Source organism: Mangifera indica, chromosome 3 (genome assembly GCF_011075055.1).
Source record: "Mangifera indica cultivar Alphonso chromosome 3, CATAS_Mindica_2.1, whole genome shotgun sequence".
In the NCBI taxonomy this organism is placed as follows: domain Eukaryota; kingdom Viridiplantae; phylum Streptophyta; class Magnoliopsida; order Sapindales; family Anacardiaceae; genus Mangifera; species Mangifera indica.
The window spans coordinates 22,436,488-22,457,221 of NC_058139.1; the positions used below are offsets into that span (position 1 = coordinate 22,436,488).

Here is a 20,734-nt window from a genome sequence, read left to right on the forward strand (position 1 = left end):
TTTGAATTAAAAATAAAGTAACATTCAATCATATGATGACATATTAATAATATATTTAAATTGTGTACTTAAAATATCTGTGCATGAAATTAATTAAAATAAGCATGAAATTTTTCACCTAAACTTTTTTGACAAACTCTGAGTGATTTTACTTTTTTAAACAAATTTAATTTTTATTTCAATAAACCCTTTACTGTATTACTTCATATTTGGAATAATTTTTCTTGGACAATCTTCTTTTTCTTCTCTATCATCATATCGAGTATACAAATTAATTTTAGTGTAATTGTTGATATTTACAGATTGAAAACAGATTAATTTTCGATGTAAATGTTGATATTTTCAAATCGTAATGAAATGATGAACATAACTACACAGAGTGTGTGTGGGTGCAAACGAGTGTGAAATGGTACGTGTAGGTGTGAAAGGATATGAGCGGGTGCAAATTAGTATGAACAGGTATAAAAGGGTGCACGTGCTACGAAAAGATGTGTGAATGTGTGTGTATATATATATATATATATATATATATATATATATATATATATATATATTCTATGCACCCTTTTTATACTTGCTTGTATCTTTTCAAATTTGTATACATTCTTTTGCACCTGTTTGTATCCTTTTATACATGCATGCATACTTTTGCACTCGCACACACCCTTTCACACCCACATGCATTTTATATAGTTATGTTCATCATTTCATTTACATGCAGATGCAAAAGGATATGTATGGATATAAAAAAGTGCAAACGAGTGTAAAAAGATATGAATAGATGTGTTCGGATGTATAAATATATATTATATTATATTATATTTTTCGTACCCTTTTTATGTATACTTGCATATGTGTGTATTTACTCGCACTTTTTTATATCTGTGTGTACTCTTTCACGCTCACTCCATCGACGTGTACTTTTTTGTACCCACGTGCATCCTTTTACACCACACGTACCCTTTCATAAACACATGCACCCTTTGGCACCTATATGTACTCTGTGTAGTTATGTTTATCATTTTTTTATGATTTGTAAATATCAACCTTTATATCAGAAATTAATATATTTTTATTTGTAAATATTAATAATTATACATAAATTAATCTATATACTTAATATGATGAGACATAAGAAAAAATTGTCTAAAAAAAATTATTTCAAATATGAAGTAATAAGATAAAAGATATTATTGAAATAAAAAAAAATTTAAAGAAAAAATAACATCACTCAAAGTTTACAAAAAAAAAATTAAATAAAAATTTGTGTATCTATTTCAATTAATTTTCCTACCATCCATAGAATTATTCCAGCAAAGTAGGTTTCAAGGTCATTCCTAAAAAAAAAAAATCTTTAAAAAAAAGAAAAGAATTAAATTTGATACCCTCACTCTCACTGAAGAGCCCGTGAGAGACACGCACCTACTCTCCTTCCCAATCACTCTCTTTCTCTCCCTTCTCTCCCTCGCCATGCCCTCGACCACCACCACTACTACTGCCACCTCCACTACCTCCGCCGCTACCACCGCAGCCACCTCCAATCCCCTCCTCTGCAAACACTCCCCCTCCGCGGCTCTCGACCTCCTCATCCTCATCCTCGTCTTATTCTCTGGCAGTTTCTTAATCTCCTCCTACTTCTCCTACATCTTCCACTCCCTCTCCCTCCTCCTTATCCTCCTCTCCCACCACCACACCTCCCCCTCACCCTCTTACCTTCCGTACATCCTCGGCTTCCTTCTCCTCTTCGTTTCCGTCGTTTTGCTTCTCGATTTCTGCTGCGGGTCCCGTTCCAGGAAGTGTAGTAACCCTAATTGTAAGGGACTCAAGAAGGCTATGCAATTTGACTTGCGACTTCAGACCGATGATTGTGTGCGATCGGGTGTTGCCGATGATATTGATCGCTTGCCTTGGAGAGGTGGCTCCGAGTCTAATCCTGATTACGAGTGTCTTCGGGCCGAGTTACGGAGGATGGCTCCGGCTAGTGGTCGAGCTGTTCTGTTGTTTCGGGCCCGGTGTGGCTGCGCCGTCGCAAAACTTGAAGGCTGGGGACCCAGGCGTGGCAGAAAGCATAAGAAGTGAGGTTTTTTTTTTTTTTTTTTTAATTTTCAAATATCAAACTTTTTAGTTTTTTCTGTTCGAATTGATTAGGCTAAGAAGTGGTTCATTTAATTCTTCTGCATCTTTTATTTGAAGTTTTACATGCTATTCATTTTAGAGATTAGATACCAGAAAGGTTAGGACAGTTCTGTTTTGATTCAATGCAAGTGTAGCAGTGGTAGACCTGAGCAAGGCTTGCTCTTTAGATAATTTGTTGAACATTACATCCCTTTTACAATCATACAGAGGGAACTGAAATTTTTTTAGAAGTTTCCTTAACTGGCTTATTCTAAACATTCCTCCTGAATGAAATCCTTTAGAAGTTTCTTTAACTGGCTTATTCTAAACATTCCCTTATAATTTTGTTTGTGATGAGCCAAGCTTTTTCAGTTGTTTGGGTTTTCGTGGGAATTTATGATGTAAAATCTCACTAACTCTGGTTCAGTCTGCTGACCAATTATATGTCTCCTCCTGACCCTAAATACGCAAAACAAACGGTAAGTGGTTGCCAAGTGCAAGTCACAGGAGATAGCCTATATTTGCTAAAATGTATGATTTCTGCATTAAATTTGGGAGTTTAATTTCACATTGATATCTGATTGCATAAGAACAAAGTAAATTTATGGATAAAGCTCAGCAGAAAAAGCATGTGCACCTTGATAATGTCTTTGTTTGTGTGAATGAAAGGGTATTTGGTATGATATAGTAGGGGGAATTTTTACAGAGAATGTCTGTTTGTGCATGGGTAAGTTTAAATATTCTAAAATACTCATGGTCTTGTACTGACTTTTCTCAGTCTTTAGCATCAGTAAGAGCCAAAATCTCCAAGCATACTAATAGTTTGAATTAGTTTGGGCACTTTTAAACTTCACAAAAGTTCACAATAAGTGATAAATACTTAGGTGGATTCTCTTCTCAATGTTTAAATTGGTTAAAATCATAATAATATAGTATAGTTTCTTGCATCCTTTTAAAGCATAATGCAGAGATGTATAAGGTTGTCCATCCTTCTAAAGTGGAGTTATAATTATTAGGCTATGTCCGAGAAATATTTTAGCATTTTGAGTGTCATTATCGGGTCAGTTACATGCTGGTTTCACAGTAGTGATCAATCTAGGAGGATGCACACCTTAATTTTGTCTGGGTATCCAAGAATGTTCAATTTCTGTTGCAAATCTTGGCAAAGTCATCATCCTAGATAAAGATTATGTGGTGTTCAACTGAGAAAAATCTCTCAGCTGGCTGGTTCACCTTCTTGCCCATACCTATTTGTTCCAACTTGTAATGCAAGCGAAAATCATGAAGTTTTTGTTCTTCTTCTCTGCATTATTATATAAATTGAAGGACATTAATTGATCATTAGTGTTTGGTTCAAGTCATTTGAAAGTCAAGGTTACCTTACCGCTTGAAACTTTAAATTTCACTTAGGTTATTTTGGTTAAACCTTAAAACATATCATTAAGTTTTCACCAAGGCAATCAAACATAGGGAGTTGAGTTCAAACACTCCCAAGCTTGAGTTTGATTTGAATGAAAAATGGGATAGGTCGAAGTCGGTTCAACTTTGTCGAGCCTAAGTTAAAGGTAACACAAGTTTGGCTCGGCTTTTAAGTTTAAAGTTTAAAACTTGGATTCATAACTCGCATTTGCGGCTCATCGATAAAACGATATCATTCTATCCAATAGTGGGCAAAACAACATTGTTTTGACAATTACTTAACATAACTTGAATTAAATTGTGAGCCAAGCTTGAACCGGTTTGAGTCAGACTAAGCTGAATTCATTCATTTTGAGTTTGATTTAGTGTTAGAAATGAATTGACCTCTTGGAAGCCAAGTCGGCTTTTGAATTGAGCGAGCTAGGTTTGGGTGTAACCCTAATCAAACACAGTTGATATGGTTATATGCTGACTACGATAGCAAAGACTGAATTGTACCCAAAAACCTAAGTATTGTGTTTTTGTTTGTTGGTATGATTATGCTGTCTATAATATCTAAGACCAAATCCAAAATCCATCCATTGGCTTGTTGGGTTGTTTTTATATCTGTTGTTGGCAATGCAGGGCTGTGGCTAGTCTGGCTTCAAATAGAGGAGATGGTCGCTGACAACATGTGGTATATTTCTCAGCAGCCATCCAATTTCATATTTCAAGTCTTTTACTATTTATTCATCTTTCAGATGTCAAAATATTTTCTCATTTTTAAAGGACTGGACTTTGAATCAGAACAATTATCTAATTCAATTCATTGTCTGGATGATTTTGTCTCATTTTTGGAAATATACACCAAATTTAATGAGAATAAATATATGAAATGCAATATAGATTCTTTGTTCACTTCAATAATGTTGTATATGAGCCTTGCCATGCAGTTGAACTTTCCTGAGTAATACTATGTATATAAATATTTTGTTACTAACTTATCTTTACAAATTGATGTTATAATATATCATTTATGTAATTTTAAAGTGAAAAAAATATTGAATAATCAGTTCACTCAATCATATATTATCTTGTTAGTTTGAGTAATTAGTAAGAAATTTTTGTTCATATAGTGTTATTATTTTAAGCTTGTACCAATTGATTACTAGAATGACTTTTTAGCCATTTTGCATACAGTTAAATTTGAACCGAGTCAGCTCAACTTTGCTTGATATTCAATTTGATTTAAGTTAAATTCGAGCTAGAGATTCAATTTAGTAACTCGTTTTGAGTTCAGTTTGAATCCTCCTCTAACGATATTTTTCATCTCGTCGACAATAGTTATTCTGTTAATGATATTATTGATCTCGCTAATGACCTTTGATAATATCTTTAGTCAGTTCAAACAAACTTGAGCTTAACATCACCCAAACTCTTCTTCTATGTTATTTTTCTTATTATTCGACTTTTGTAGTGAATTTTTTTTATTCTACTTCTCTACCTAGAGGTATATTTGTTCCAGTTTGGTACGATTTGTGTTTTTTCAAACTAAATTGAAAAAACGGTTTGAAATTTTTTTAAACCAAACCAAACTAAACCAGAAAAATTTTAGTTTGCTCTGGTTTAAATTATAGTTTAAACTTATTAAAATTATAGTTTTAAAAAATATAATATAAACACGTAAAGTAAATATGAAGTTAATATACAATATGCATATAAAGAAAATAATAAAAATAAATATAAAAAACCAAATTGTATACCTAATTATTTATTAAAAAATTATGTCAAATATAGTTATATATATATATTTTAAAAAGCATAGTTTATGATTTGGTTCAATTTAATAATCCTCCAAACTACAACATAAACTAAGTACTGTTTTTAAAAATTTATTAAATTAAACCAAATCAAGCAATAATTTTTAAGTAGTTTAATCCGATTTTATGATTTGAATCAAATTATATACATCTTGCTATGCTTGGCTGCAATATTTATACACCATAAGGGGCGTTTGGTTTGGATAATGTTTAATTACTAAAATAGAAAGATTACCTTAAAGATAGATTACTTAGAAGATTACTGGGTATAAATGATTACTATGTTTGATAAAATTTGATAGGTATAAATAATTATTGTGTTTGGTTAAAAGTAATAAAAGATTACTAATAAATTATTTTACTTAAATGCTCTTAAATATAATTATTTTTAAATATTTTTTATATTATTTGTCATATTAATTAAAAATAAATTTATTTTTATCTTAAAAAATTAATAAATAATAATTTTTCTATAATAAACTCAAGATTACCCCAGTAATATTTAAATACCTAAGGTGAAGGTGGTAATCAGATTACCACCTATATTATCTGTCACGTCAGCATTGGTAATAGAAGATTACTGTAATATTTTATTACTGACAAACCAAACAAGAAAATAAAAGATAGATTACCAAAGTAATATTAAAAACCGTCAACCAAACGCACCCTAAGTTTATTACAAATTTCCCCTGCCCCTTACTAATCTTTAAGATATTACAAAGCATGAACAGGCAAACTTTGGCTGACAACAATTATTATATAGCTATTTACCCTGGCTTGAAAATTTTGGGTCTTCCTGTACATAGAAACTCGATTAAACGAAAGATTCTTTATACAAAACTTTACAACAACAAACTGTCCTATGAGAAACTGCAAGATATGAGAAAATTGGGGAAAAAAAAGGTCACAAATCATGCTCAATTATAAGTTCAGCGGCTGCACCCATAGCACCAATTCCACCAATCCCCAGCAATGCCATGGCAAGCTCCTGTTCATTCCACTGTGTTAGCCCCTTCCCTAGACTCTTCAGTATTTCTACATCCATCTCCAGCACCCAAGTTGGTGTGCAACCTACCATCAGGTTCACGAATCCCGATACATAGGCACGCCAAGTTGCCCTGTCGCAACCGAGTGATATCTTGCCATCAAGTGCACTTGCAAGGAATTCCAGATGGGTTGCAAGGACTTTCGGACGTCGCTTTGATGCTGAAGATGATGAGTCAACTCCCCATGCAAAAGCGCCACAAAGCACAGCAAAGTATGCAAGTGCATATCCGCCAAGCATTGCTACTAGCCCATCGAACCCATCAGATCCTTCTTGTTCAGACCTGTGAACTGATATAAACCAAGAAGGCAAAGTTTCTTTTATCACTGACTGCACTAAACCTAAACCCCCAGATAACCACACTAAGGAAGCCCCAAGTGAAGCTGCAAGTTTCACTTTAGTCATTGCAGCAGCAAGTGAAACCTGCCAATATCTCATTCCATTTTTGGTGGCTGTCTTCAAGTTCTTCAATTTCTCGCTAGGAAGACCACTAGATGCTATTTCTCTCACAGAATGCATCAAGAGAGATAGAATCTCCTCAGTTACGAACACAATATCTCTGATGGATCGATAAACACGGAGATAGAGAATTCCCGGAGCAACAGGGGAAATCCCACCGCATATATGGGATCCAAATCCATGACCCAGAAGAGCTCCAACACCACCATTGCTTGAGATAGAATTGGTGCTTAGGCCAAGCGTGGCAGTGAAGCAGCTTTTAAGAAGTTGAACCAGTGCATCACTGTTGTGAAGAAAGACAGTTCTAGATGCAGAAAAGACCAGGAAGTCAAACCATCTTTTTGCCTTTTGGGTCCATAGGGAAGCAACAATAGGCATGCAAGGCCATGGACAGCCTGCAGCAAGGCTCTCCAAGGCTGGGCCAGCCAAATTGAGAAATCTTTCTGAGGCCTTATCAATTTTATAGGTAATAGTGAGGCTTACAAAGGCAGCCAAAGGTAGTGGAAGTGTAGCTGGAGAGCTCCCCCCTGCTGGAATAACGAGTATTAGTCATAGTATTGGAAAAATGGCTCCTAGATTGGCAATGAGAAACCATATTCCTGCACAAGTGCAATTGTTGATGGTTGTTCTATTCAGTTGTATCAATTAAATGACCAGACACAGCTCGAGCCAGACAGTCCACATCACAATGTCCGTGGTTTTTGATACAGAAAATTATCGATAATCAACAATGCAAGATAAGTCAGACCAACTATATGCAGAGAGAGAGAGAGAGAAAGAGAGACACAGCCAGAGTTAAGAAAGATAAGCCGAAAATAGCCACTACAATAAGGCATGATGGTTTTCAACATCTCTTCTTTTCTTGTTCTTGCAGGGGCATTTATACTTCTCAGAGAAGATATGAATTGTACATGCATTCTAATTTAAATATCCACAAAAAATACCTGCAGAAAGGCTTGGGATATCAACACCGGTGGTAGCGAGAATTCTCCTGATATGTTCCTCAACATTTAACAAATTTGCAGCTGGGCTAGGCCAATCCATACCATTCATAAAAGCTGGTTTCCAAACACCTCGACTTACTTCGGCGGAGAAGTAGCTTACAATTGTTGCCAAAGATGCAGGAAGAAAATCAGCCAAGTCTTTAAGCCCTGAGTTATTAAATAACACAGGTTATAGTCACACATACAAACTCAGAATCATAATATTTCTATAACAACTGGTAGCTGCACCAACTAACACAAGAAGTTTATATTGTTTTGAGTACTCAGGTCAGACAAATAGCTGCCATTTGGGAAAATATGTGACAATCTGTTCGATATATGTAAAGAAAGTTTCATCATCTTTTGTATTTCCTCTTCTCTTTACCATATGTCAATAGGATTTTTAAATAGAAGTCTTTATATTTTTCATCCTGCTAATATGTGTCTGTCTTCAAAGCTAACACCAAGTAATACAAAACAAACCTGTAGCAAGTTCACGCGGAGAAAGTCTTCCATGAGCGCATGCTGTTAAAGCAGCATCGACGACAAAAGGAACAGCTTCAAGAATATCCCAGGCAGGCAATTTAGGTCTTAGAGAGTTATCTTCATTTACAACTCCAGATGAACCACTGCTTCCGGAGACAGCAGAAGTTAAAGACTGACTTCCTCTGTTGATCTTTCTGAACATCATATTAAGAAGTTCTTCTACTGTCTGATGAACTTGAGTTCCATGAATAAGGCCAGAGAGAGTTGCAGCTATACACCTTAGATGCTGTCGATACCAGACTTTTAATTTTGGAAATGAGTCCACAAATATAGGTTTTGGATATGATGAACTTGCAGCTGCCAAGAGTCTCTTTTTGTTTCGATCTTTGTGGATGCTTTCAGCAGACATGAGATGGGAATTTCTTACTGAGAGGAGGTATTCGGGAGTTAGCTGGGATCCAACAGTAGGCACATCTCCCACCCCATGTTCAATTGGTGGATGATTAAACCTCCAAAGCTTTAAAAGAAGAGCAAAAGCATTTGAGAAAACAGCATGAGCAGAGATTTCTTCGCCTGTGGGGAGTGTCCAAGAGACATTAGGTACACATGATCCAAAAACCTCACAAATAGGCATCAACGAGCATGCAAGTTGAGGAACCTGAAAAAAGAAGAGAGCAAATAAAAAAAAAATTAATTCAGATGAAAGTTTCAGCCACTAAATAACATAGTGCAAGTTAGACAATGATTTGGATTCTTGTCTGTTTGTTTACAGTTGTTGCCACATAACAACCTGTTTGTAACCATTTTGGTCACTGTCATCTTATTCCTTGAGGACTTTGATCCCTTTTCATTTCTTACATCTTGCAATTAGGCTCCTTTGTCCGACCTAGGAAGATTCTCAAATCAACAAAATGAAGTCTTATCTTCACCAGTTGTGTGGATTAAAAGAAATACTGTTTGCATCCAGCTTTATTAAGAACCTTAGCTCTTGCAAACCAGTTTTGTACTTTCATTGTCTTTCCCCTTACTCGTAAAGCACTTTGAACTTGAACTGTATTACCACCATTGCTGGTGTCTATTGGGTCTAACAGTAGAAGATAACTAAGCGTTGGATAGGCAACCTATAATGAGACAAAAGAATAACAATAAAACTATGTGTACCCAATTTTGAATATCCAATTGCCTATCCAGATGATGGGTCATAATATGATTGAGTAATTTTGAATTAAGGATAAAGTAACATCCAGTCACATAATGACATATGAGTTGGGTACCTAATTTGGTACTCAAAACTTGGTGCACATAGCAATGCTAAAAGAATAAAGATACCTCATGACGCAAAATCTTCTGTTTTATACATGTCATGGGAGATAGGCCAGTGAAAAGGTGAAACTTACTAGGCCATGTAGAGAGAAGATCTGTACACAATCAACAGTGGCAATCCCAACAATTAGAACATTCAGCATTGCAGCATGATCTATCAAATGGCTGTAGCTCCCATCGCAATCAGCAGGAGCCGGAGGAGACAATAATCTAGTAATGAACTGAATTGTGTGTTCCTGTATTAAAAAACAGACATGAACATAATCAGAACCTTTTCTTAATCAGCAAACAAATTTGAAGAAAAGGAAAAGAAATCGCTTCCCTCACTCCCCTCCATTATGTTAATGACGAAGAATGGGTAAAAATATTAAACAGAACAGAGACCGAAGTCAAATTATGTTAGAACCATCACATTACCTGTACATTCCAACCTCGAATCAGAGAGGCTCCACAAAGAATGGTAGCAGCAGATATCTTCTCATCTTCAGATCCTTTGACAGCAATCTCAAAAACTTTCTCGAGCTCTGCCAGGCTTCCATCAAATCCATGAGCTTAAATTCAGTTGCTTTATCCTTGGTAAATTTACAAAAAAGAGCATCTGATATACCTGGCTTCAGGAAAGAAAAAGGAGTCACTGAAGACCAGGCCAGAATCAAAACAACTAGAAGATAATTTAAAATTGATTCACATAGAGAGCAACCCTGAGCATTTGCACATTGGAGTAACCATTAATGATCCAATTTATTATCATAACATTATTGTTGTTTAAATGATTTTGCAAACTGTTACATCAACCTCTCAACTACTTATTGTTAAGACACGTGTATGTGAAGAAGAGAGGAAGGAAAGGGATCATGGGCACAAGTGACAAGACATAGAAGGCGACAGATGTCAATTACACAGCAAGGGAGCAAGCAGCAGACAAAGAGCAAAGAGCAGTGGCAAGCAGCCAGAAGCAGTAGGCAAGCGACCGGAAGAAGGGACCACAAGGATATTTAGTGGTGAGGTGGCAAACAAGAATTGGGGATAGAGTTATGGAGAAGAAAAGAAGAAAAAGACCCAGGAGGGAGAGAAGAAGGCGGAAAGAATATTGTGAAAATTAGAGGAAGAAAAAGGGAGAACCAGCCTCTTGAATGCTGGATGAGGGTGTTTTGTAGCGTTTGAGAATTAATGTATTGCTTTTGATGTAATGCGATACAAAACTTTACTTTTGTATTGGTGGAAAGAAAACTAATACAATATCCACATTTCTATCAGTTGCCTTGTATGTGTGTGGGTTGATGTTGAATAGAGCAGTGTGTTTGTTGTGGTTGTAGCCTGATTTGAGCAGGGTGATCAAGGAAGACAAGCATTTTGGAACTGCTGAGGTATAGCACAGGAGACTCATTTCCAGGTCTGTATCACTTATTTTATTGCACTGAGAATGTTTTCCCTGCACTTAGAAGTTAGATGACCTTTAATGCAGGGTGATCTAGTCAAACATGTCCATCCTCTCAGCCTTCAGGTATTATTAATCAGTCAAATTGAAGAATCCAAAATTTTCAAAATTGCCTAACAAAGTAATATTTGATAAGAGTAATAGTTGGTAGGACCATAGTTTTGTGGGATAACTTTCCAGCAACCTTAAATCATAACACTTGATCATTCAAATCAACTCAGAAAAAATAGATTTTAAGTATACCTTGAAGCAGGATTGGAAACTAGAGCATTAATCATTGTAGGTGTGAATGCAGCTCCCTTCATGAACGATGACCAACCAGGCACTTGTGTTGGCACACTAAGAGGTATTTGGTCAATGCGTCCATTCACATAGCCATGCCAGAAATATGCTGATGTGTCCAGAAGATTTCTAGCAATGCAAGCCTCTACAATCAGGTGGCGTAAATTTCCAGCTGAGAAAGGACAAAAATTAAGATTAGAAAGCCTTATATGCTAAGAAGTAATGCTGGCACCAGTGGACTGAGATACATCACTAACTTTTAAGTACCAGATAAAGATTGAAAATTCGGATTAATACGCACATCAACTTTGTCAAACTTATCTCCACTAAACTCAACAGTTATATCTTAGTATGGGAATTTAATGATATTATTCTGTTCTATTTAGCCTTAGATTGAGTTTGCTCATTTACTGCAACTGACTAAAAAACTTGCAATCTCTAGCAAAATGAGGAGTGAAATTGATGTTAACAGGTGACTCTTGCTTCTTGCATTTATCTTTCTCATTGCTGCATCTACAGATATTTTTCAAACAAATTCTTCCAAAAATGCAGAGATTTATCTTTAGAGAAGGTCAAATGTATTTTCTTATTGTTTTTAAGGCTGAACCTATTTATATATATCATCATGGATTATCAAAGCATGCAAAACTTCGATCATGGTAAACAGTCATACTGCCAAAAAGCATGATGAATCAACACTTTTGTACTTTTCATCTATGAATAGAATTTTTATATATTGTAAAACTTCAAGATTTAACATTCTGATTTACTATCTTTTTTCCTGTTGGGTAGTACATAGGCACTAGATGCAGAGTTGTGTAAAGTACAAATACCAAGAGGGGCTTTCATGAACCTGATGCACTAAATCACACTGTCAAGAGCAACACAAAGCAAAGAAAATGTCTTTTGAGTTTATGTTAGGTTATGGGACACTTGTCTTTATCCCAAAGATAAGATTTTATTATAAAAAGGATAGTTAGGTTATCAAATGGGTGGGATTAAAAAAACTATGGAATTTGGGCAAGGCGGCTTGTGGGAGGTCTCTAGCGTCTCAAATGGCTGAAAAATGGGAGGCCTCTAACTCCTCAAATTGTCTGGTTTATCATTTGTAACCCCTTATATAAATAAAATCGTTTTTTTTTTTTTACGGGTTTTGTTTTATTTACTGTTTTAGATGAATAATGTGCTGGAATCCTAACAGTTTATCATTAGTAATGAAAACAAGATATTACTTACAACAACTGACTGGCATGTCTTTCATATTGATGCACTCAAAGTATGCACTCCCAATATTGATGCCTGAGAGAAACAACATAGCTTTGGCAGCGGCCTGATTGGCTGCAGAAACAACGGATTGTGGTGGAGTCAGCAAACCCTGATAGTCTCCTAGTACTTGTAAGCTGGAGACCAAATCACTGCGATGCTCTCCTGGACCTTTATTTTCTCTCCAGTGATTGGTGGACCCACATTCTGTTTCATCAATTGGTGCGGCCTCTTCTTCATCAATAAGATCCACAATAACAAGAGGTGTGATTGACAACAATATGCACAAACGAGGATCTAGGCGGGGCATGGGGCCCTCAATCAGATCCCTCTCCTACTAGCAACAGAGAATTATATATAAGACAAATCAATAAGAGTATGACCTTGTAATGATTATGTAGAATACCAAATGAAATATAGAAAATAATCCTCTTTTTTTGTCTATGTGTGTCCAGATGCCTCTAAATTTAAAATAAGCCAAAGACAAGGAACTTGTATGGATGTAAAATCATGATAACAGGCAAGGCATTTAACTTCATAGATCTAAAATTCTTCTTTGAAGCGTTAGGCATAAAATATTGGCTATTTTATCTAAAAAACTTGTTAACTGAGATGACAAGGCACTTAAAAGAAGATGGAAACCTTGGGACCAATAAAAAGTTCAGTTTATTTTTGGGCTGAAGATATGTGGTTCAAGGTAAGGCTTTAAGGAAACATTATAATTTGTGCACCAAATTTAAATAAGAAAGTTTTGCAAAAGAAATATTTTTTCCAGTCACCCATGTCAATACGAACCCTTTGAACGAGACGAAGAACAGCAATCAAAAGGCCTAAAAAGGTGTCATGCCAGGTGGTGCCATTAATTGCTTGAAGAGTTTTAATCAAACCTGCATAAATATGAAATCTCAAGTTTTCATTCTTACAATTTCTTTAACAAAAGAATTTTATACCATTTCAATCAAAATAATACATCTGGAGGCAAGCACAAAAGCTACATTTACCAGTTATTATTTCAACAGAACTTGTTGTATTAACTTGATATCCATCCATAACATTCTCTAAGAAAATGTCAAGTGGTAGCCAAAGTGCAGAACAACTAACACCATGGCACAGACCAGCAGAACAAGCTGGAGATCCAAAGGTTATAACTGCATGCAAATTTTTTGGTGACTTTATATTGCATTCTTGAGAGAAGACAATACGAGTGTCAGATACCAACTGTAGAAGAGCCTCAGGAGTTAAAATTTTTGAATTTCTCAATGCAACTGAATTTGCTCCTAGCAGCTGTATTCTCTGGGTGAAACCAACCCAATGTGTGGGCCTGACAAAATGACGGGAAGCCTTAAGCAATATAATTTCAATCCAAAGGATAAGTTGAAAACTAATTACAGTACTGCTTAAAAAGACATCATGGCTACAGTCGTTTAAATCAGGGTAAACCTAAATAGACCTCAATGGCAAAGAAGTGTTCATCTAACTTTCCCAAACATATGTACAATACTAAAGCTGAGTTTTAAAATTTTTCATCCAATATAAAAAAACACTTTTCAACGGCAAATCTGTCCATCCTTTGCAGAACCAATAAAGAAAAGAATATAAATTTTTTTAATGATTAGAATGCATAAGATTTGAGAAGTAACTGTTCAAGGGAACCAATACATACAAATTTCGTCGTGCCAAGTAAATAATTCTTGAAGTCACTTTATTTAGCAGAAATTGCCCAATTATCTCAACCGCCATCACAGTATTCATATTCTGCAATCTCTCTTGATACTCAGTCCTCTCCTTATCAAAATCATTGCATCCATCTATTTCCATTTCCAGAGGTTTAGTTGGCCATCTGGACTCCCTTTCTGGGGTAAGTTCCAGCAATCCTTCATCATCTAGTGATGCATCTAGCAATTGCCACACTATTGTGAAGATAAACTCAACAACAAGAATAAAAGGCTCAGTTGCTGGAAGACCAAAATTCTCAGAAAGATGAAGAACAGCATCTATTGATTTCATAACCCTGGATAAAGAAGATATTCAAATAAAGAAAAGGTGATAATAATCAGGACAATAGTCATTTTGATAATAACCCTCTTTATTTTTTTACAAGCACTAGGAACATAAATGGAAAAGCAAAAATGAAAACCAACCACTCATGACCTAGGCATGCATGAATTGGCAACAATGAGAGTATTCATTGGTGTTGAACGTGGAACTTATAGCCTAAGATCCATTTTAGATAATAGCTACAGTAACAGTAGATATTACGAATGAAAGAATGATATCTTAGAGTCACATATGAAATTAGAGAAAGATGGGATTTTCTGTTTCATTTTTAGAAAATGCAGGCTTGAGAAGCCTATACAGAAAAAGCAGTGACATGTTTATTGCCCTAGAAACACATCAATCTGCAAACGTCCTCAAATATTTAAGTCTAAGAATCAAACAAAAGACATCAAATAGAGATGACAGCCGTATCTCCTGTATCGAATTTGCAATATAATGCAGGCAATAAACAACAGTTCTTCACTTCTCATACAAAAATAAAAGCAACAATTGCAACTTACTTTTGATTATCTGGGTCATGGATTTGACATTTTAGTGTAAACGCATATCTCTTGAGAAGCTCCATGTAGAGCCTATACGCTGCTGGCTGCAAGCGTCGACTTGGAATGACTCTGTATCAAGAACAAATACCATAAATGTGCCATAAATATACAACAGAAAACTCCCAAATCCTAACTAAACAGCAATCACCATAAGTCAAATTACTTCATGCATTAACTTACAAGATGGCCTTTGTATCACTGAACAGTAGAAATCTTTCAGTTTCTCCAAGAATAAACATTGCAAATAAATATTGGGGATCCCCCAATCACATTTTTCACATGAGATTTGGAAAAGAAACTTTTTTTTTTAGTTTACTCAAAGAGAAAAACAACATACATGACTTATCTTTCATTAAAAATGGCACTTAAAGAAAATCCAAAGAAAAGAAATCAGCTGGTTCTAAAGTTAAGGCTTGACTTGACCAGCTCTTTCAATTAGCTAGTCGACTTTTTTTTATCGATTTTGAGAAAAAAGTTTTCTCCTTTTCCTTCAACATTTACATTGACAACATAAATTCATTCAAAAACACAAAGACAAAACAAGAACCTGTCAGAGAGTAGAGAGAGGAGGAGAAAAGGAGGGACGATCTTGAGCATGAGAGATTTTTCTAGAAACTTCCAAAGAATGGGAACATTGTTATCCCAACAAATGTACGAAACCAACACGTGGGCTAACTCAGTTGAAGGCAAACTCACTCCCGCCGAGTTCAAACTCGATGACAACTGCATAGCCCACAATAACGGATCACTTTCTTTAAATTGCGCCACCTTTGTTATTTCCACTACGCTGTCCCACACTCCACCAGCGCCGCCGCCGCCGCCGCCTCCTCCGGCTACTGTGACTGCCATCTTGGGCCCTGTACTTACTCAGTTTCAGCTTCAGACAAACTGAACTTTCCGTTGTTTCATCTGTTTTCAGTCATGCTATGTAATGCCAACAGAGCGAGGGGTAAAATTGGTATTATAAAATATTATTGTCTTATTATTATTAATTAATTAAAATTAGTTTAATGAAGTTTGGCTTAGATCCCATATTGTACCAACATAAAAATTGTCCTTTTACTTACCAAAAAAATTTGTCCTTCCGATTGAAATTTTTTTAAAAAAAATCTTTAACTTTTTAAAGATTGTATTCATTTTTACGAAAATTTAAACTGAATTAAAGTTAAATTATTTTTTAGCTGAATTTAAACTTCAATTTGTTGATTTAAAATTGATCTTGAGTCAACTCTTTCTAATTCGAACCAATTTTGTATTGGATTTTGTTTGAACTTGACTCGGTGAATACAACTCTATCATTAAACTATATTATAATAAATCTCCTACCATTTTTTACCTTATTTTAATAAATATCGAAATATTATTGTTTGACTACAAATTAGGGTATGATTTTATCTGAGTTGTTCGAATTTAAATTAGAGCTCAAATTGAAAGAGTTAAATTCAAATCGATTAGAATATCAACTCAAATTGAATCCAGTGTTAAATGATTTTTAAGTCGAGTTCAAACATTAGTTAATTAATTTTGAACTAACTCTTTTGAATTTACAGTGATTTTAAGTTGGATCTTGTTCAATCTTAATTCGGATCAAATTCAACTTTAATCAGAAACAATTGGATTAATGCTAATGATGCATATGATTCGAGTAATCTTTTATTACCAAAATCAGACTTTTTTCATAAAGATAGATTTCTCTCTCAAATTAAGTATAAATTAATATAATATTTCGATAAATTAGTATATTTAAATAATTATTATATTTAATTGATTAAACTAAAATAATAATAAAAATATTATTTTATTTAATATACTTAATATGTTAAACTAAATTTATTAAAGTTAAAATTATAAGAAAATTAAAATATTTTAATAGTTTTCTAAAATTTAATAAAAAGAAAATACAAATCATACAACTTATAAGACTATTCACAAACCGAATAAAATAATTTTATTAATAAAAAATATATTATTAAAATAATTTTTTACGACGATATAGTAAATTTTTTTTATTTTTAAGTAAATAAATTTGTTTTATTAATTATTTTTTGTGTATTTGAATTAAGAGATTGAGAATAATTAGAAGGAATGTGGGTTGGTGGATTGGGTGATTAGGATGAAGAAAAAAAGGAAGAAGGCCCACAAAGGAATCACAAATCCATCAAGATCGGAGGGCAACCAACGGCCTAACTTTTCTGTTTGAGAGAAAAGACTAAAAGGGTGTTTGGGGAGAGATGGAGTTAAAAGATCGAGTAAACGAACCGAGTTTAAATCAATTGAAATAGTTAAATTTAAATTAACTCAAATTAAATTAAATATAAACTTATTTTGAAATTGAAATCAAGTCTTATTTTCTCGATTTCGAACTTATTTCTAATTGGGTTTTGTTCGAATATAGTGTATATCGAATTTTGCCCTAATATATTCCTATTATTTTATACATACTTCAGGTTTTACGTCCAAAATCTCTTATAACTTTTGATTCAATATTCTTAGAGTTTGATTCAATTTGAACTATTCAAACTCGATTCAAATGAGTCAAGTTTGAATCAATCTAAATATTCAAATTTGAATAAATTTAGAGTAAATTTAAAGTAAATTTATTTTTAAATTGAGTTCAGATTTCAATTTATTGATTTTAAATTAACTCTTTTATATTTAAACAAATTTCAAACAGGGTCTTGTTCGGACTCAACATGGATTGATTTGAGCCCTAAATATTCCCATTCTTACTTTAGGTTGTCACCAAAAATGGGTTAAGTGTTGGAGAGAAAGATGTTGGTGGTTAAGGGTAGGTGAAGATGATGACAGGGGATGATGGATAGTTGCCATCAACAAGTAGTGATGGGATTGGCATATTTTATTCTAAAAATAAAAGCTTTAGGTTTTGCTTTTGGCCAAGCCATTTCCAATTGAGAGTGAACAAATTTTGGCAGAACTTGCAAGCACCTCTCACACTTGGTGGGCAGGCAGGTATAACAATTATGTGGAGCCCTTCTCATTCTTGAAAGTGAATTCTTAACCCAATTTCCTTTTTTTCTTTTATTATCCTTTCTCCCAACAAAACATTGAGTGATCAACTATTGTTAAAACCCCTACAAATATATAACAATCAATGATTAATTGATTCGTTTTTGTTAGACTTAGATTTGAATTGATTCGAGTTCAAATAAATGTTAGTTTGAACTTGATTCAAATATAAAATTATCAAATTGAATTTGATTCGAATATAAAATGGTTAGTTTGAGCAGAAACTCAACTTACTTGAGTGATGAATGGTAATGTCAGAGTAAGAGAAAAAGAAAAAAAGTCGACGAAGTATCAATCTCGAATTGTGTTTGAGCTCGACAAGCTAATCCTTCTCTTCCCTAAAAACATTGAATTATCAAGTATTGTTCATACCTCCAAGATATAACAATCATTAATTGATTGATTCATTTTAGCTAATATAGAATATCCATTAGGGATGAGCAAAAGAACTAGATAGAATCAGATCGAAATCATTAGATACCCAATGTCGTAGTTTCAATTTCTACGCAAAACCCACATTCACAAGGTAATTTTCAATTTTGAATATATGGGCAAGTTTCAATATCACTATTTTAAGAAACCGAAATCTTTTTGAAAATTGAAACCATAATCAAATTTAGGTTGGATAACCTTTTTGTCCAAAACTTTTGTAACAAAAGTTAGTTAACCTTAAAAATCATAAAAAACGACACGTTATATAATAGTGTTAGGTACTTAAGAACCAAAACCTACCTAATCTTGTAGGTTTTGAATAAGAACCTATAAGGACAAATTTCTATTATGTTTCCTAAATTTTACAACCTAATGTTGCGTGATTTTGATTTCGGTTCTAAGTCTTATTTTTAAAGTTAGGTTTTCAAATCCTAGCATTCCACATGTATGGATATTTGAATTTTATGCTTTAGTAACTACTATGTTTGGAATGATAACATTTTGATAATTATAATAGAACAGCCAATGGAATTGAAGGTATTGGGTCATATGATTTCCACAAGGGTGAGTTAGGTTAGATGGTTGTGTCAAATAATTAACTGCTGCATTTGAAATGGTAATAATCATAATTTATAAGGTGATTAAGTTGGATAAAGATCAAAGTCTAAATAGTAAACTATGATGAACCCATGTTTTTGCTTTTATTTGTTTTTATTGACATTACGAGATGCGAGAATGCATTGTTTTAAAACCCAGATCAAAATCAATAAGTTGAATCGATTTGACAAGACCCTGTAGTCAACTGTTGGTTAATTAGTCATACATGGTTAAAACCAATTATTGAGATTGATTGTTTTAAATCCTATAACGATCAATTCATTATGTATGATTAAACCCAATTATTAAAAACGAAGGTAAAGACAAACCCATAATTAAAATTTAAGTATTAAAATTGAATAAAAAGTAAAATGTAAAAAAATCAATGAGAAAATAATAAAATTTTCGGGGAGATGAATATAAAAATTTAATAGTTACATTGATTATTTATATATACAAAATTAAAAAATTTTCAAAGTCAAAAGGTCTTTGAACCCCACTTGGGCCTGCTACTGGAAGAAGTGACTCTATTTGGTTTTCTTGCGCTAATTGGGAATATATATTATTGAATTGAACACAATTATTATTAAATATTATCCATTAAATATATATAAAATTTTAGTTATATTATATTAATATCGTCAATCTAATTAATTAATCAAACAAATTGATCCACTGACCGACCTTTTAATCGGGTTGGATGTTGAATGTAGATATGTTACTTAAGAATTAGTTTTAGGATTTAAGTTAGAGATGATTATAATATTTTAAGATTAAGTTGAAGATGACTATAATATTAGGCAGACACCTGAACCACCAAACTGAGAAGAAGATAAAGAGAAAGATTCTTGACAGAAGAAGTTGGCTACAAATCCAAAATGAGGTTGGTGGGTTACAGTGGAATCATATGCTCTACTTATCTGGAAGCAAATATGGTGTTTTCTTTCCCTTTTTTTATTTTTAAACGATAAGATTATCACCTCTGGACTGAACTCATTCTTAAGCTGCTTTGCTTGCATGCATTCATTGGTGCTATCCAAGCCAGCTTTTTATCACCTTTTTGTTTTACATTTTTAGTGTATTGATTAGTTGGGCACTTGTCTAACCTGATCAATATCGGATTTGAGAATTTAATATTTGATCGAGTGTTTCTCTAAAACAACATATGTGTTGACTGATAAATAGTGGTGGAGCAATGAAGATGCCTCTTGGCAAAATCTTGGCTCCACCATTGAATCAAGGTAATATTATCTCGAATTAATGGTCGAGCATATGGATGAAAAGACGAGTAAAGTTTGGAGTAGAGAGCATGATTGATCAATTTCAGGGGGGAAAAAGGAAAAAATCTTTTACCAGTTTCTGGGTGTGCTCACAAAGACAAACAATTTTCAATTAACCCCACTGCTGACTCTTAAAGTTTTAAACAGTAGAAATTTGATCATTGACAATCATACTTGCTCTTTGAC

The 20,734-nt window shown here is 33.9% G+C and overlaps 2 protein-coding genes and 1 long non-coding RNA gene across 4 annotated transcripts; 2 read left to right on the forward strand and 1 right to left on the reverse strand.

The window, feature by feature from the left end:
- The first annotated feature begins 1,326 nt into the window (after nt 1–1,326).
- LOC123210472 (uncharacterized protein At5g19025-like) lies at nt 1,327–4,436 on the forward strand. Its single transcript, XM_044628846.1, has 2 exons — nt 1,327–2,075; nt 4,159–4,436. The coding sequence occupies exons 1-2, from the start codon at nt 1,471–1,473 to the stop codon at nt 4,199–4,201; spliced, it is 648 nt and encodes a 215-aa protein (XP_044484781.1). The 5' UTR covers nt 1,327–1,470; the 3' UTR covers nt 4,202–4,436.
- Nucleotides 4,437–5,970: 1,534 nt separating this feature from the next.
- LOC123210126 (mediator of RNA polymerase II transcription subunit 33A-like) lies at nt 5,971–16,106 on the reverse strand. Of its 2 annotated transcripts, none has more exons than XM_044628348.1 (12): nt 15,760–16,106; nt 15,171–15,281; nt 14,276–14,623; nt 13,614–13,933; nt 13,408–13,499; nt 12,586–12,946; nt 11,311–11,521; nt 10,047–10,161; nt 9,704–9,865; nt 8,304–8,964; nt 7,782–7,988; nt 5,971–7,364 (listed from the first exon to the last, which is right to left on the reverse strand). In XM_044628348.1, the coding sequence occupies exons 1-12, from the start codon at nt 16,059–16,061 to the stop codon at nt 6,238–6,240; spliced, it is 4,017 nt and encodes a 1,338-aa protein (XP_044484283.1). In that variant the 5' UTR covers nt 16,062–16,106; the 3' UTR covers nt 5,971–6,237. The 2 variants fall into 2 exon arrangements, with proteins under 2 accessions (XP_044484283.1, XP_044484282.1); XM_044628347.1 differs by having other exon boundaries at nt 5,971–7,367.
- Nucleotides 7,896–8,181, forward strand: LOC123210127. Its single transcript, XR_006501211.1, has 2 exons — nt 7,896–8,009; nt 8,109–8,181. It is a non-coding gene; the product is annotated as an uncharacterized LOC123210127 (long non-coding RNA).
- Nucleotides 16,107–20,734: the final 4,628 nt, after the last annotated feature.

Excerpts from the sequence above, each read along its gene's own strand:
- LOC123210126 (XM_044628347.1), bottom strand. The coding sequence starts at position 16,061 with ATGGCAGTCACAGTAGCCGGAGGAGGCGGCGGCGGCGGCGGCGCTGGT. Across the intron at positions 8,965-9,703 it reads TCTTCTCTCTACATGGCCTA|GTTCCTCAACTTGCATGCTC; the intron begins GTAAGTTTCACC and ends TTCTTTTTTCAG. Across the intron at positions 7,368-7,781 it reads TATCCCAAGCCTTTCTGCAG|CAGGGGGGAGCTCTCCAGCT; the intron begins GTATTTTTTGTG and ends TCGTTATTCCAG.
- LOC123210472 (XM_044628846.1), top strand. The coding sequence starts at position 1,471 with ATGCCCTCGACCACCACCACTACTACTGCCACCTCCACTACCTCCGCC. Across the intron at positions 2,076-4,158 it reads CGTGGCAGAAAGCATAAGAA|GGCTGTGGCTAGTCTGGCTT; the intron begins GTGAGGTTTTTT and ends TTGGCAATGCAG.